The 14777-nt window shown below is 44.1% G+C and overlaps 1 protein-coding gene across 1 annotated transcript; it reads left to right on the top strand.

Moving 5' to 3' along the window:
- The first annotated feature begins 2347 nt into the window (after positions 1–2347).
- LOC147747386 (uncharacterized) lies at positions 2348–3594 on the top strand. The gene is made up of 2 exons (XM_086925474.1): positions 2348–2774; positions 3059–3594. Exons 1-2 carry the CDS (start codon positions 2348–2350, stop codon positions 3592–3594), a joined length of 963 nt encoding a protein of 320 aa, XP_086781600.1.
- The last annotated feature ends 11183 nt before the right edge of the window (positions 3595–14777 follow it).

Genomic DNA, 14777 nt, shown 5'->3' with positions numbered 1-14777 from the left:
GTTTGGCTGGAAATGTAGCAGCATTTGTTTACATCTCGAACGTAAATACACAGCACAACAGACCACATTACAAAAATATAGCCGAAAGTAAAATTTGCTGCATAGCAAATACACAACAGCCTTACTAAAACAACATAGTCAATACAGAATGATACACAATACCCACAGAACAACACAAACATATTAAATGTGCCAATTCAGTATAACACAAGAACCCAAACAATAACAAAGCACATGGCGACCACAACAAAATGCAACACAAACCTACTTTCATAATACGGGCTAAAAAGTGTTTGCACTAAGCACTGCTTTACCAACCACCGGAGACATGAAAAAGCACCAGTCAAATATGTTTTATTATTTGGCTCTATGAAGGCATTCTACTGGCAGCTTCAGACAACAGAATTTTTGTAGGCATTGCTCCAGTGAATACTGGTAATTTTCTCTAACAAAAATATTCCATCATGGATCACACAATGTTTGCACTTGCCTTCACTTTGAAATCATTCTGATGGAAAACATTCACACTTCATTTATTTTTGGATGACCTTGTCATATACTGTACATTTGGCAGGTGAGGTTTGACAGGTGATAGAGTTTAAATGGATTGCCATTTTCAGCTATCCATACCAATTCTTTGTCAGAGGTAGTCCTTTTGATGTTTTCACTGGTCCAGGAGTGTATTGAAGAGATGTCCTCAGGGTCCAATAGCCATACATGGTGCCAGCCTTCAAGGCGGAGAATCTTCTAGACTACCCCCATATCTGGTTCTGGAAAGTTCCCTCCTTCCCCATCCAAGGATCCAAGAACTCTGGGGTGATAAAAAGCTAGTTTCAGGTTCCTTTGTGTGTGGGCTGTGAAGTGTAAGCGGGGAAGGGCCCAGGCCGACCCCCCAGCTCTTACTGTCAGGATAGCACATCCTGCCCACACCTGGTCCCCTTTTGTCTTACTGTCTGTGGGAATACTCAAAGCCCAATAGCTAAGCTATTCACTGTCACCAGGCACCACATGGTTAGGGCAGAAAAATGTCAACTTTTGGGTTAAGTGGTAATACATTTCACTGCTTTTCAGTTCTCTAATCAAGTGTGTGGTATTGTCCCTAAATGTTTTTTTGTGTGCCTCTAGTTAAATTGTGCCCTGCTTTTATTAACAACTGTTTCTCCTTTTAGATTAAATGAGGTCCAAAGCGGTTAGGACATAACAGTTAGCCTGGGATAGTGCATGAAGGAGTCACTCTCCTGTTGACTCTTGTGAGTATCTGTGGAAGTATCATTAGGAGGGTTGAGAGTCTATCAGTAGACTATAGCTGAATGGTAATGAAGCCCATGTTTGTTGTATTTCCGTTATATTCATCGGAAGACTGAGGAGAGTTTGACTTTCCAGTACTTGCATAATAATGCCAAGTATAGATGAGGTAAATTTATTGGCAGCCAAAAATACAGATACAATCTTTTTTTTCAGTAGCACAGCATTGTTAGGGTGCAATGCCCATTGCATGAGAAGTGTATACATGAATTGTAGTTGTATGTGATAATAATTAACACCTCCTACTTCGGTATTCATTATTCCAAACTGATGTAATTGTTTTTTCCAATGTTTGTAAAATGGTATTTGTGTCTAATGTCTTGATTGGATATGTATGTGGCATTGGTTTAATGAATTGTTAATTTATGATGTGTTCATATTGTGCTTCTGTGTATGATGAATTTTTTAAAAGTGATATGATTAATGAATGAAAAAATAAATGATGATCACTGCAATTGAATACCGTGCTCATGAAAGAAGCGAAGTATGTTTAAGAGGACATTGTTTCGGTGTTTTGAATTTTCAGTGGCTCAGCCTTGCTAACAGAAAGGGCACAACCCCTGTTGTAGGTGGTAAACTTTATAAAGGTGCCATTTTCAGAATTTTGACTCCAGAGGCCAGATGTAGGTAATTCCATTTTACAGATTCTAAAATACCGAATTTTTCCGATTCGGTATTTTAGAATCGGTAAATGTGATGTAGCAAATAATTTGTTAAAATTTAACGATTCGGTAAATTTCGGAACCTCCAGGCCCATTGGAATGAATAGGAATTACCAATTTGGTATTTACCGATTCAGTAAATACTGATTCAGTAAATACCGGATCAGAGATACAAAATACAAGCAATTGAGGATTCAACTAATCATGTGCATCGACCCCACCCCACAACCAAGCAACAGAAGAACCAACCAATCCTGTGCATCCACCCCTCCCCACAACCAGGATGTGGCCACACCCATGCAGGTGCAGACTAACTGAACAATCTGGAGAGCTGTGAGACAGTGAGCTACTGGCTGTACTGAGCAGAGCAGAAGTGCAGGATGGATTCCCAGGACTCACAGAGGGAAGTAGCAGACCGCAAAAGAAAACTAAAGTTCAGCACAGGTGAACTGCAGGTGCTGGTGGAGGAGGTGGTGAAACACCACACCCAGCTATTTGGAAAACAGTCTCTGCAGGTAGCAGAGGATGTGAAAAGGAACACCTGGCTGGGAATCCAGGCAAAGGTAAACCTCATAGGGGTGACCGCAAGAGAAGTAGATGACCTTAAAAAATGCTGGTATGATCTTAGGATCATAACAAAGAAGAAGCTGGCAGCACAGAAGAAGGAGGCCGATGCCACAGGGGGAGGAAGGAGCAGGGCACCTGCCCCTACAGACCTAGAGCAGTTGGTGGAGTCCACCCTGGAGCCCGAGAGTGTTTTTGGAATCGAGGATGCTGACAGCTCAGCCCGAGCTGCAACAAAACAAGGTAAGGAACACATCCAGCAATCCTCCCCCCTCCCTCATCCCCTTCCCCAATGTGGCTGTGTGTTTCACACTCCAGTACAGGTTTTGGGATACACCAGTGTTGCATCATGGGAGAGGTAGTCATTCAAACATACATCAGTACAGTCACCACACAAAACAGCAAGGCATGCCACACACTACATTCAGAAGCAGTTGAGGACATTGATATTGTGTCACAGGATTGTAATTTAATATTGAAATACAGGGTTCAAGCACCACTAAGCCAATGTCTATATCTGTCCACAGGAGAGTCATCATGCAGGACAGCGCAGGAGAGGGAGAAAAGGGCACTCCAGAAGGAAAGGAGTGAGGATGCAAGCAGAAGTGCAGGGCAAAGCACTAAAACACCACCCGCAGCAACAGCACAGGCAGCTACAACAGCAGAGGCAGGCACACCAGCACAGCCATCATCGTCTCTGCATGATGAATCACGACAGCAGGACCCACCAGCACAGTCTCCCCCACCAGCTGCAGAGTCATCGGAAGTGGTAAAGCCCATGAGGCATCATGTACCCCCTCTCCAACTCATGGCGACGTCCTCTGAGGAAGAAATGGAGGGTGACATCCAAACTGCTCCACTGGAGACAAACAATGCAGGGCTGCAGTCCGGGTCAGAAGGTGTGCACTCACGTGCAAGACGCCATAGGGTCCGGGAGAGCAGCACAACTGAGCGTGGTGATGGGGTCTTCTGCCGCCTGGAGGCTACAATGGTAAAAGTACAGCGCCTGCAGGCAAAAGGAATAATATCAGTGCAGAGACAGATGCACCAATTAAACAACTAAATGGGCAATATAAACCAGGGCATCAGCTCCATGGTGGAGAGCATGAGGGAAATGGCGGAGGGGATGCGGGACAAGTCTCAATCCATGATGGCCCTCTGCGATAAACTTGACGAGGACCGCACACAAAGGCGCCGGGAGAGGCAGTGTATGCAGCATCACACCAAGGCGGTGAACCATTTGTCAACTGACATCGGAGGAGAAGCAGGCGCCAATCTGCAGTCTCTGGCTCAACAGCCAGTGTTGAAACCAAGCCTCAGGCATCCCGCACTGTTGTACGTGGGTGCAGATATTAATGCTGCCCACACTCCAGAGAACATGTTAGGGTGAAGTAACCTGTGACTGCCTAGTTAGGTTGTCACAAATTGGACTACCATGGTGTGCCATTTGTCATTTGCTGTAGTGCCCATTTAACTACGGCATTCACATTCAATGCCTGGCTGTGTCTCCTAACTTACTTAAAAATAGCTGTGTGTGATCTCTGCCCGTCTCAGTCTCCCATCTGTTGCTGGCACTACTCCTGCTGCATAGGGCTCTGGCTGTTCACTTCCATCATCAATGTCCTCATGATAAGTCATATCAACTTCTATGCCTTTCTTGGTGGCAAGGTTGTGCAGCATGGCAGAGGTTGCATTGATTTTACAGCAGATGATGGATGTGTGCTATCACGTAGAATGCCACCATTCTGGTCACACTGTTGCATTTTGGGGGCTTTTTTATACACTGCACCTGGTTACCACCTGTTTTCAATCTATGGTAATTACCGTCTCTTAAATACCGAATTTCATGAAATTCGGTATTTAAAATGTCTACGACATCTCAATACTCATGTTTTTCCATTTCTTATTTACTGATTTGGTAAATTCCGAATTGGTAAATACAGATTCGGTAAATTCCGAATCCGTAAATTCCGATTCGGTAAATTCCGATTCGGTAAATTACCAATTCGTATTTACCGAATCGGTCTTTTTTGGCCTCCTACATCTCAAAAGCCAAATACCAGTCGGTAACGGCCGAAATTCGGTATTTTCAGCCGTTACCGACCGGTATTTGGCTACCTACATCTGGCCCTAGATCTGACTTCACCATTAAAGAGGATTTAGAATTCAAATTAATTTGAGTCCAAGCATGACATTTTCATCTGCTTCCGCTCAAAACGTAGCATTTATTAAATGTAATAAGGCAACCCGATGTTATCCTATTGAAAATGTAGACCTTAGAATAATGAAAAAGAATCTGGCGTTTTTCTCAAACAGGATATGTAAAACATAAACGTATATGTCCTAATTTTTAAAAACAATGTACCCGTCCTTTTAGCTGTTAGGTCCTACCTTACAAGATTTGTATTAAAAAGTTAGATGTAGGTCTGGCTAAAGGTTTATTTTGTCACGTTGAATTAACAGTTTAAAACTGCACTTAAGGCCGAAATAGCAGGCCTGGGACATGTTTTAAAAGGCTATGGTAGTGGGTTGCACAATGAGTGCTGAAGGACTTCTAGTAGCATTTAATTTACAGGTCCTGGGTTACCTGTAATACCACATCTAGGGACTTATGATTAGATACAATGTTCCATTTGGGTGCAAGCCAAGTGTACCATATTTTAGGGAGAGAGCACAAAGCACTTTTTAGCACTGGTTAGCAGTGGTAAAAGGGCACAGAGTCCTAATTCCAACAAAAACGAATTTCAGGAAACAATAGAATGAAGGCAAAAGGTACAGAGCTGCTGGGGAGAGTGCTGCCTGGACTGGAGGTCAAGGCTTTACACCCGCACCCCCGCAGCGGTCATCTGTAAAGACTGCACTACACCTATCAATGGATGAAACACACTACAACATAAACCTATCACACACAGGCTGCCCACATAAGAAGGAAACCACAAACATAACTATTTTCACAGTGCAGGGAATATCTTTTGCAGTATATATTGGCAAAGTATCAACATGTTAACTTCTTGCTATGTCCAGGGAAGCAGTATTTGTTACATACCATTTCTTACCTGATGAGGTCAATGCCATGGTTACAGACTGCTAGCATAAGCTCACTTCAGCTACAGCCAGTTCCTAGGCCACCCCTGCACATGTCTCAGATGGAAAAACAAGAAAAATACATTACCAGGCGAGTGCACCAGTTTATCACTATGCCAGTCCCTGGTGGGAAGGCAATTGGAGGTAATGGAATTCTCTGCTAATAGCCACTTTTCTTGGGTAATACGTTCTGTCAGCTGTACCCATGCAGCACTTCATCAACCCTGCCACAGATAACAACATTTCTGCAACATACACAGTTGGCAGCCCATCAAGGTGCAGGTGGTCAGCAATGTCAGGGGCTGCTTCACTTATGTGTACACCACATTTCCTGGATGTAAATGCAGCAGCTACACGTTCCAACAATCATCTCTTAAACATCAGCTGATTACTAGGGATTTTGATGACATGCGCTTGCTAAGTGTCTTTTACATTTACTAAATGTATGTATAGAAAATTACATCACAAATATAGAAACTCATGACTTCACCCACCACAATATGCACACATATCACTTACATTGAATATATATGTGTATAGAATGTCTGCTAACTTCTTAAGGTTGCCACATCATAACTCATGGTTTTTAGTTGCAGGTGATACCAAGAATGCCCTCTTTCCCAATCTCCTCACATTCTGCTGATGGTCAACTACACAGCCTCAACAGAGGTGTAACAGAGCACTCACATGTTAATGCGGCATCATTAAGCGCATTTTCAAGTGGCTCTTCAGATGTTTTGACCATATGTGAAGGTGCTACATCACAGTGGTTGGACATTGCCGAGTCAACGATGAATGGTGGACTATCTCAACACCCACATATACTTTTTTGAGATACCACTGTTGCACTACCATTGTGTCATATGCAAACATGTGATATGCATCCAAAAAATATTGCTCATTGACACATACATCATTTCGCTTACATCATTACACCCTATTTGTAGTGCAGGGACAATGACATCCAATACATGGAGGAGTACTTCCATGCATATTATTATTACATTCATCTTCTTCTAGATCCTAAAAGTGACCTTATAACTTCTTGCCCAGTATACTAGGGAGCCTTTCAGAACCTGACTATATATATATATATATATATGTTCCACCAAATTGGAGAAAGTTTCTGCCTCTACTACGTAGGTGGAGAACTCTGTAGTGCAGGCACAGGATGCCATAGTCGGGACAGAGTTCTCTGACACCTGTGACAAACAGGGAAAGGTATGGATAAACAAAAGTAGATCATTCCTCGGCCATCGAAGGACCATCACACAATCGTTCTCCATCATGCTGCTTCTTTTGGTCTAGAAGTGTCCCAAATGGCTGAGGATCAGGAAAAGAGGGCCCCCTGTTTCTTTCATGAGGTATTCAAGATTATCAAGGAAATACACTAAATAGAATGGGGAACTGACACCATGCTGATATCTGGCAAGACATTATCTAATGCTGCAGTGCTATGCGTGTTCACAACCAAAGAGTCAGAGAGAAATAGGGTGGAGCTTCCCAGGGATCCCTGCTACTGCGTGGCACATGGGCCACTGAGAAGGGATTTCTTATGGTGCAGCCATATATGGCTCCACAGTCAGTGCTCTAGCAGCTCCACCTCTTCTCACTGAGGCTTCCGAACTGTCGGTTTGGTGAGGCAGGAGCTCTGTCTGTTTTAAGAAGGGTTCCCGCTCCAGCAAAGTGTGAACAGGAATACATGTTGCAATACCAAAACCCCAGTATGTCACTGTTACAACGCAAATTTTTACCACGCATACTGTTACCACGCATACCATTACAACGCAGGATCCTTTACAACTCATACCTTTACAACGCATGACATTACATCGCAGATACTATTACAACGCATGCCATTACAACGTAAGTATAGGTAAGTATATCATTTTATTTTACCTTTTTTTAATTACCAAAATTTTAAAAGTAAATTAAATTAATTAATTAAAGTAATTTTATATATAGTTTGGGTTTTGGGGACAGGGGTATTTTTAGGGTTCAGGGCTGGGTTTGGGTTATGGGGTACATGGGTAATTTTAGGGTTCAGGGCTGGGTTTGGGTTATGGGGTACAGGGGTATTTTTAGGGTTCAGGGCTGGGTTTGGGTTTTGGGGTACAGGGGTATTTTTATGGTTCAGGGCTGGGTTTGGGTTTTGGGGTACAGGGGTATTTTTATGGTTCAGGGCTGGGTTTGGGTTTTGGGGTACAGGGGTATTTTTAGGGTTCAGAGCTGGGTTTGGGTTTTGGGGTACAGGGGTATTTTTAGGGTTCAGGGCTGGTTTTGGGTTTTGGCGTACAGGGGTATTTTTAGAGTTCAGGGCTGGGTCTGGGTTTTGGGGTACAGGGGTATTTTTAGGGTTCAGGGCTGGGTTTGGGGTTTGGGGTACAGGGGTGTTTTTAGGGTTCAGGGCTGGTTTTGGGTTTTGGGGTACAGGGGTATTTTTAGGGTTGAGGGCTGGGTTAGGGATTTGGGGTACAGGGGTATTTTTAGGGTTCAGGGCTGGGTTTGAGTTTTGGGGTACAGGGGTATTCTTTGGATTCAGGGCTGGGTTTGGGTTATGGGGTACAGGGGTATTTTTTGCGTTCAGGGCTGGGTTTGGGTTATGGGGTACAGGGGTATTTTTAGGATTCAGGGCTGGGTTTGGGTTATGGGGTACAGGGGTATTTTTAGGGTTCAGGGCTGGGTTTGGGTTTTGGGGTACAGGGGTATTTTTAGGGTTCAGGACTGGGTTTGGGTTATGGGGTACAGGGGTATTTTTAGGGTTCAGGGCTGGGTTTGAGTTATGGGATACAGGGGTAATTTTAGGGTTCAGGGCTGGGTTTGGGTTTTGGGGTAGAGGGGTATTTTTAGGGTTCAGGGCTTGGTTTGGGTTTTGGGATACAGGGGTATTTTTAGGGTTCAGGGCTGGGTTTGGGTTATGGGGTACATGGGTAATTTTAAGGTTCAGGGCTGGGTTTGGGTTATGGGGTACAGGGGTATTTTTAGGGTTCAGGGCTGGGTTTGGGTTTTGGGGTACAGGGGTATTTTTATGGTTCAGGGCTGGGTTTGGGTTTTGCGGTACAGGGGTATTTTTATGGTTCAGGGCTGGGTTTGGGTTTTGGGGTACAGGGGTATTTTTAGGGTTCAGAGCTGGGTTTGGGTTTTGGGGTACAGGGGTATTTTTAGGGTTCAGGGCTGGTTTTGGGTTTTGGCGTACAGGGGTATTTTTAGGGTTCAGGGCTGGGTCTGGGTTTTGGGGTACAGGGGTATTTTTAGGGTCAAGGGCTGGGTTTGGGTTTTGGGGTACAGGGGTGTTTTTAGGGTTCAGGGCTGGTTTTGGGTTTTGGGGTACAGGGGTATTTTTAGGGTTGAGGGCTGGGTTAGGGATTTGGGGTACAGGGGTATTTTTAGGGTTCAGGGCTGGGTTTGAGTTTTGGGGTACAGGGGTATTGTTTGGATTCAGGGCTGGGTTTGGGTTATGGGGTACAGGGGTATTTTTAGCGTTCAGGGCTGGGTTTGGGTTATGGGGTACAGGGGTATTTTTAGGATTCAGGGCTGGGTTTGGGTTATGGGGTACAGGGGTATTTTTAGGGTTCAGGGCTGGGTTTGGGTTTTGGGGTACAGGGGTATTTTTAGGGTTCAGGACTGGGTTTGGGTTATGGGGTACAGGGGTATTTTTAGGGTTCAGGGCTGGGTTTGGGTTATGGGATACAGGGGTAATTTTAGGGTTCAGGGCTGGGTTTGGGATTTGGGGTAGAGGGGTATTTTTAGGGTTCAGGGCTTGGTTTGGGTTTTGGGATACAGGGGTATTTTTAGGGTTCAGGGCTGGGTTTGGGTTTTGGGGTACAGGGGTATTTTTAGGGTTCAGGGCTGGGTTTGGGTTTTGGGGTACAGGGGTATTTTTAGGGTTCAGGGCTGTGTTTGGGTTATGGGGTACAGGGGTATTTTTAGGGTTCAGGGCTGGGTTTGGGTTATGGGGTACAGGGGTAATTTTAGGGTTAAGGGCTGGGTTTGGGTTATGGGGTACAGGGGTATTTTTAGGGTTCAGGGCTGGGTTTGGGTTTTGGGGAACAGGGGTATTTTAAGGGTTCAGTTTTATAAAAATACTTAAATTTAATTAAATACATTTATTTTAGTAATGTTAATATTTATTTAAAAAAGTATATATATATATATATATATTTCACTCCGAGAATGCCGGAAGAGATTGCGAGGCTGTCTGGGCGGTCCGAGTACCGAAGCCGGCGCTCCGTGAAAATTCACTCCTAAGGTTCAACTCGTCTCCAAAGAACCACTCGGACACCTCAAGTGCTTCAGCATAGTTTAATTCAACAACAGGAAAAACGACGCGTTTCGGGGATGAACCCTTGATCACGCTCGTAGTTACAAAGTGCCACCATGTTTAAATACATTTAGATAAACAACACCTCACGTGATTTTAGTCATCAACTGTGGCGGCCATCTTATAACATGCAAATTCAGCATGATTCCATGCAACCTAACAAGTCCTGGTAAGTGACATTATTTTCTAATAATGTCAGCGAGTTATATCCAATGAGTAATAAAATACTACAAGGAAAAGCGGATTAATTCCTGCTACATTTGGATATTGACAATGTTTCTGTTTTTCAAAGTCTCGCCCAAGTGGGCTAGCAGAAAGATGAAGTCTCGCCCCAGTGGGCTAGTTACCAGTTCATATGTCATCTACATTCAAGCATATTGTTTACATGTTCATGAAACTTTAGGCCTTGATCTTCTAACCATCAGTTGTCCTTATAAGTGATAGTGCCCATAATCAATCTGAAATTAAAAGATTAAAAACATGACATAAATACTTTTGTAGCAAACTGTATTCAGACAAAGAAACGTATCAATCATTCATGTAAATGAATTGCCAGCTCTTCACTAATATTCAGCCCATTGGGGGCAAGGCTTTCGAGCTCAACAATGTATCTCGATTCCAATTTGCGCATTGACAATTCCCGATTCCCACCTCTCATCCCCAGATCGACACTGTCAATCACCACCAATCGCACCTGATTCTCATCACTGTAATGAAATTCCGCAAAGTGACGAGAAACAGGATACTGCTTGGTCTTGTTTTTGATAGCTCTTAAGTGCTCCAGCACACGCTTTTTTGCCTCATGTTTCGTGCTGCCTATATACCATTTCTGACAAGGACAAATGAGTACATATATACAGTATGTGGTGGTACAAGTCAGATTCTTTTTTATCACAAATTCTCTATTGTGATTGGGTATAGGCAGAGTCTGGCAGTCTGTGCTATTCTTACAGGCTTTACATTTTTTACAGCAGCGAAAACCAGCCGGTCTTCTAATATTGGACACATCCCTTGATCTTACATGGTTGTGACTTAATTCATCTTTTAAGCTCTTACTTTTTTTGAAAGTAATCTGAGGATTACTGCTCAAATTGGTACTTAAGTGAGTGTCAGTTAACAACACATGCCAGTGTTTTTTTAAAATGTGTCTTACAATATTTGCCTGCCCTGAAAAAGTGGTGATGAATCTCTTTGTAACTACGAGCGTGATCAAGGGTTCATCCCCGAAACGCGTCGTTTTTCCTGTTGTTGAATTAAACTATGCTGAAGCACTTGAGGTGTCCGAGTGGTTCTTTGGAGACGAGTTGAACCTTAGGAGTGAATATATATATATATATATATATATATATATAATTTTAAAATTATAATGACATTAATAAAAATGTATTTAATAAATAAAAAGAATTAAATATTTATTAATTACACTTTAAAAAAATATAATATTATTTAAAAATAATATACTTACCTATACTTACGTTGTAATGGCATGCGTTGTAATAGTATCTGCGATGTAATGTCTTGCGTTGTAAAGGTATGCGTTGTTAAGGGTCCTGCGTTGTAAATATTGCGTGGTAATGGTATGCGTGGTAAAAGTATGCGTTTTAATGTCATACATCCCCAAAACCCCTGACATTACATCTCGCAAAAGGCACAAAAATGGGGCAAGCCATCATCACAATGGTCTACAAGAGATTAGTGAATGTAAATAATGTCATAGTCAGAAAAATCTATTCAAAAGCTGTAGCAGGTGCCTGTTTCTGAGTTTGTACAAAACAATAAAAAATTAGTTTCGGTTAAAAAAAATGGGTTATTAGCTAAGGAGAATAATTGCTCACCTTGAGTAATAGTAATAGTTTTCATCAGGGTGAGCCCTCAAGGTCACTAAATTAACCTGAGCTGAACCATCTTGTAGCTATGGCACAGAACAGACAGGCTTACATAGAGCAATGTGTAAAGTGTTTATGTATTACCAAAACAGTAATTAAGTCAAAGCACAACACAATAAAACTCTCAAACCAAGTTAGAAATATACTTTAACCTTTAACAAATAAAATGAAACCAAGGCATCAAAAATCCAATAAGAAGCCTTGATTATAATAAAAAGAGTTGAAAAAATCCAATAAGGAGAACCTGAGATATTAATTTTTGTAAGTTTTCAAGTTTAATACAAATTATCTAAAAAAGTGTTAAGAAACAACCACGTTCAACTGGTCATGGTAGAATGAGATGTAGCGCAATTTGAAGTTGACTGCAATGGAGCATGGGAAGAATACAGAAACCATGTTTAACCCTGTTAAAGAATTTACCTTGGGGCTTAGTCTGAAACATGGAAGTACTGGGGAATGCCTCACTGTTAAAAGAGGTAGCCACAGAAAGTTTTTATCAGTTAAAAAAAATATAGTGCACTGGTGCAATGGGCTTACTTGAGGAAGCTCTTTATTCAAACAGAGCAACAGGGTTAGGTGAGTTGATTAGGTTGAGAAGGGACAAAAAGATCTAGAAGTCAAGTCAAGTCAAGTCATGGAATTTGTATAGCGCACTACATACCCAGAGGGTTTCAAGGCGCTTAGGAAAGGGGAGGAGGATTATTTGTCAAATATCCACGTTTTAAGCTGCTTTCTGAACGCTAGGTGATTCTGGGTGAGGCGAAGGTAAGCGGGGAGTGAGTTCCATGTTTTGGCAGCCAGGTATGAAAAGGATCTGCCTCCCATGGTGGTCTTGTTGATGCGAGGTACAGTGGCGAAGGCTTGGCTGGAAGAGCGAAGTTGGCGGGCGGGGGTGTAGAAGGACAGCCGAGAGTTGAGGCAATCTGGTCCGATGTCGTAGAGTGATTTGTGTGCGTGGGTAAGCAGTCGGAAAGTGATCCTCTTATTGACGGGTAGCCAGTGGAGGTCTCTAAGGTGACCAGAGATGTGTTCGTTGCGTGGGATGTCTAATATGAGCCTGGCTGATGCGTTTTGGATTCGTTGGAGTTTCTTCTGGAGTTTAGCGGTGGTGCCTGCGTAGAGGGTGTTTCCGTAGTCCAGTCGGCTCGTGACCAGAGCATGGGTGACTGTTTTCCTTGTTTCGGAGGGGATCCAGCGAAATGTTTTTCTGAGCATGCGAAGAATGTTAAAGCAGGAGGAGGATACGGCGCTGACTTGTTTGTTCATTGAGAGTGAAGAATCCAGGATGACGCCTAGGTTCCGTGCGTGGTCTGTCGGGATGGGTGCTTTTCCGAGGGCTTCCGGCCACCAGGAGTCGTCCCAAGCCGAGGGGGATGAACCTAAGATGAGGACTTCTGTTTTGTCTGAGTTCAGTTTCAGACGGCTTTGTTTCATCCATTCTGCGACTTCTTTCATTCCTTCGTGTAGGTTGGTTTTGGCGGTGCTGGGGTCCCTGGTGAGAGAAAGGATCAGTTGAGTGTCATCCGCGTAGGAGATGATGTTGAGATTGTGTTGGCGAGCGATGGCCGCAAGGGGGCTCATGTATACGTTGAAGAGGGTGGGGCTGAGTGAGGATCCTTGTGGTACGCCGCAGATGATTTCAGAGGCCTCGGACTTGAATGGTGGGAGGCGGACTCTCTGGGTTCTTCCAGTGAGGAACGAGGTGATCCAATCAAGTGCTTTTCCTTGGATTCCGATGTTATTGAGGCGTTGTAAAAGGATGCTGTGGCAGACTGTATCGAATGCTGCAGAGAGGTCGAGGAGGATGAGGGCGACTGTGTCTCCATTGTCCAGTAGAGTTCGAATGTCGTCTGTTGCTGCGATGAGGGCGGTCTCAGTGCTGTGTTTTGCTCGGAAGCCAGATTGTGAGGGGTCGAGGGATTTGTTGGCTTCGAGGAAGGCGGCGAGCTGGTTGTTGACAGCTTTCTCGATTACTTTGGCCGGGAATGGAAGAAGCGAGATGGGGCGGTAGTTTTTGAGTTCGGTGGGGTCTGCTGTTGGTTTTTTCAGAAGGGCGGTGAGTTCAGCGTGTTTCCAGTCATCCGGGAAGGTGGCGGAGTTGAAGGAGCAGTTGATAACGTCTCGGAGGTGCGGAGCTATGACGGAGTCTGCTTTGTTGAAGATGTGGTGAGGGCATGGGTCTGTGGGGGATCCAGAGTGGATGGAGTTCATCAGGCGGATGGTGTCCTCGGTGGAGATTGGGTTCCAGGCGTTAAGGGTGTTAGCGGGGGGAAGATGGTCAGCAGATGGTAGGGTGGGTTGGCTTCCGGGTTGGTTGTCGAAGCTGTTGTGGATGTCAGCAATCTTGTTGTGGAAGAAAGAGGCTAGGGAGTCGCAGAGGGTTTGAGAGGGGGTGATGTCGTTGGAGTTGGCCGAGGGGTTGGAAAATTCCTTGACGATGTTGAAAAGTTCCTTGCTGTTGTGGGTGTTGTTGTCAAGTCGATCCTTGAATGATGTTTTCTTGGCTTTTCGGATCAGTTGGTGGTGAGTACGAATGGCGCTTTTGAAGGCATCCTTGTTGCTGGTGGATGGGTCTTTTTTCCAGGCCTTTTCAAGGGAGCGGCACAGTTTCTTGGATTTCTTGAGGTCTTCGTTGAACCATGAGGCCTTCTTGTTGCCAGGTTTGTGATGACGATTTTTCAGTGGTGCTAAGGTGTCGGCGGTGTTGGATAGCCAAAGGGTGAGGTTGGAGGCGGCTTCGTTGGCATTAGAAGAGAGGGCTGGGGGGTTTAGAAGGAGCGATGAGGCGATCTGGTCGATGGTGATTTTGTTCCAGTTTCTTTGTAGAGTTGGTTGGTGGTGGTTGATGGGTTTTGGTTTGTTGTAGGTGAAGTGAACGCAACTGTGGTCAGTCCAGAGGAGCTCCGTAGTGTGGCTGAAGGAGACATGGTTGCTGGAGGTGAAGATGGGGTCGAG

Source organism: Lissotriton vulgaris, chromosome 1_1 (genome assembly GCF_964263255.1).
Source record: "Lissotriton vulgaris chromosome 1_1, aLisVul1.2, whole genome shotgun sequence".
Lineage (NCBI taxonomy): Eukaryota > Metazoa > Chordata > Amphibia > Caudata > Salamandridae > Lissotriton > Lissotriton vulgaris.
The sequence above is the reverse complement of the archived record's forward strand: the minus strand, read 5'-3'. Positions and strand labels throughout refer to the sequence as shown.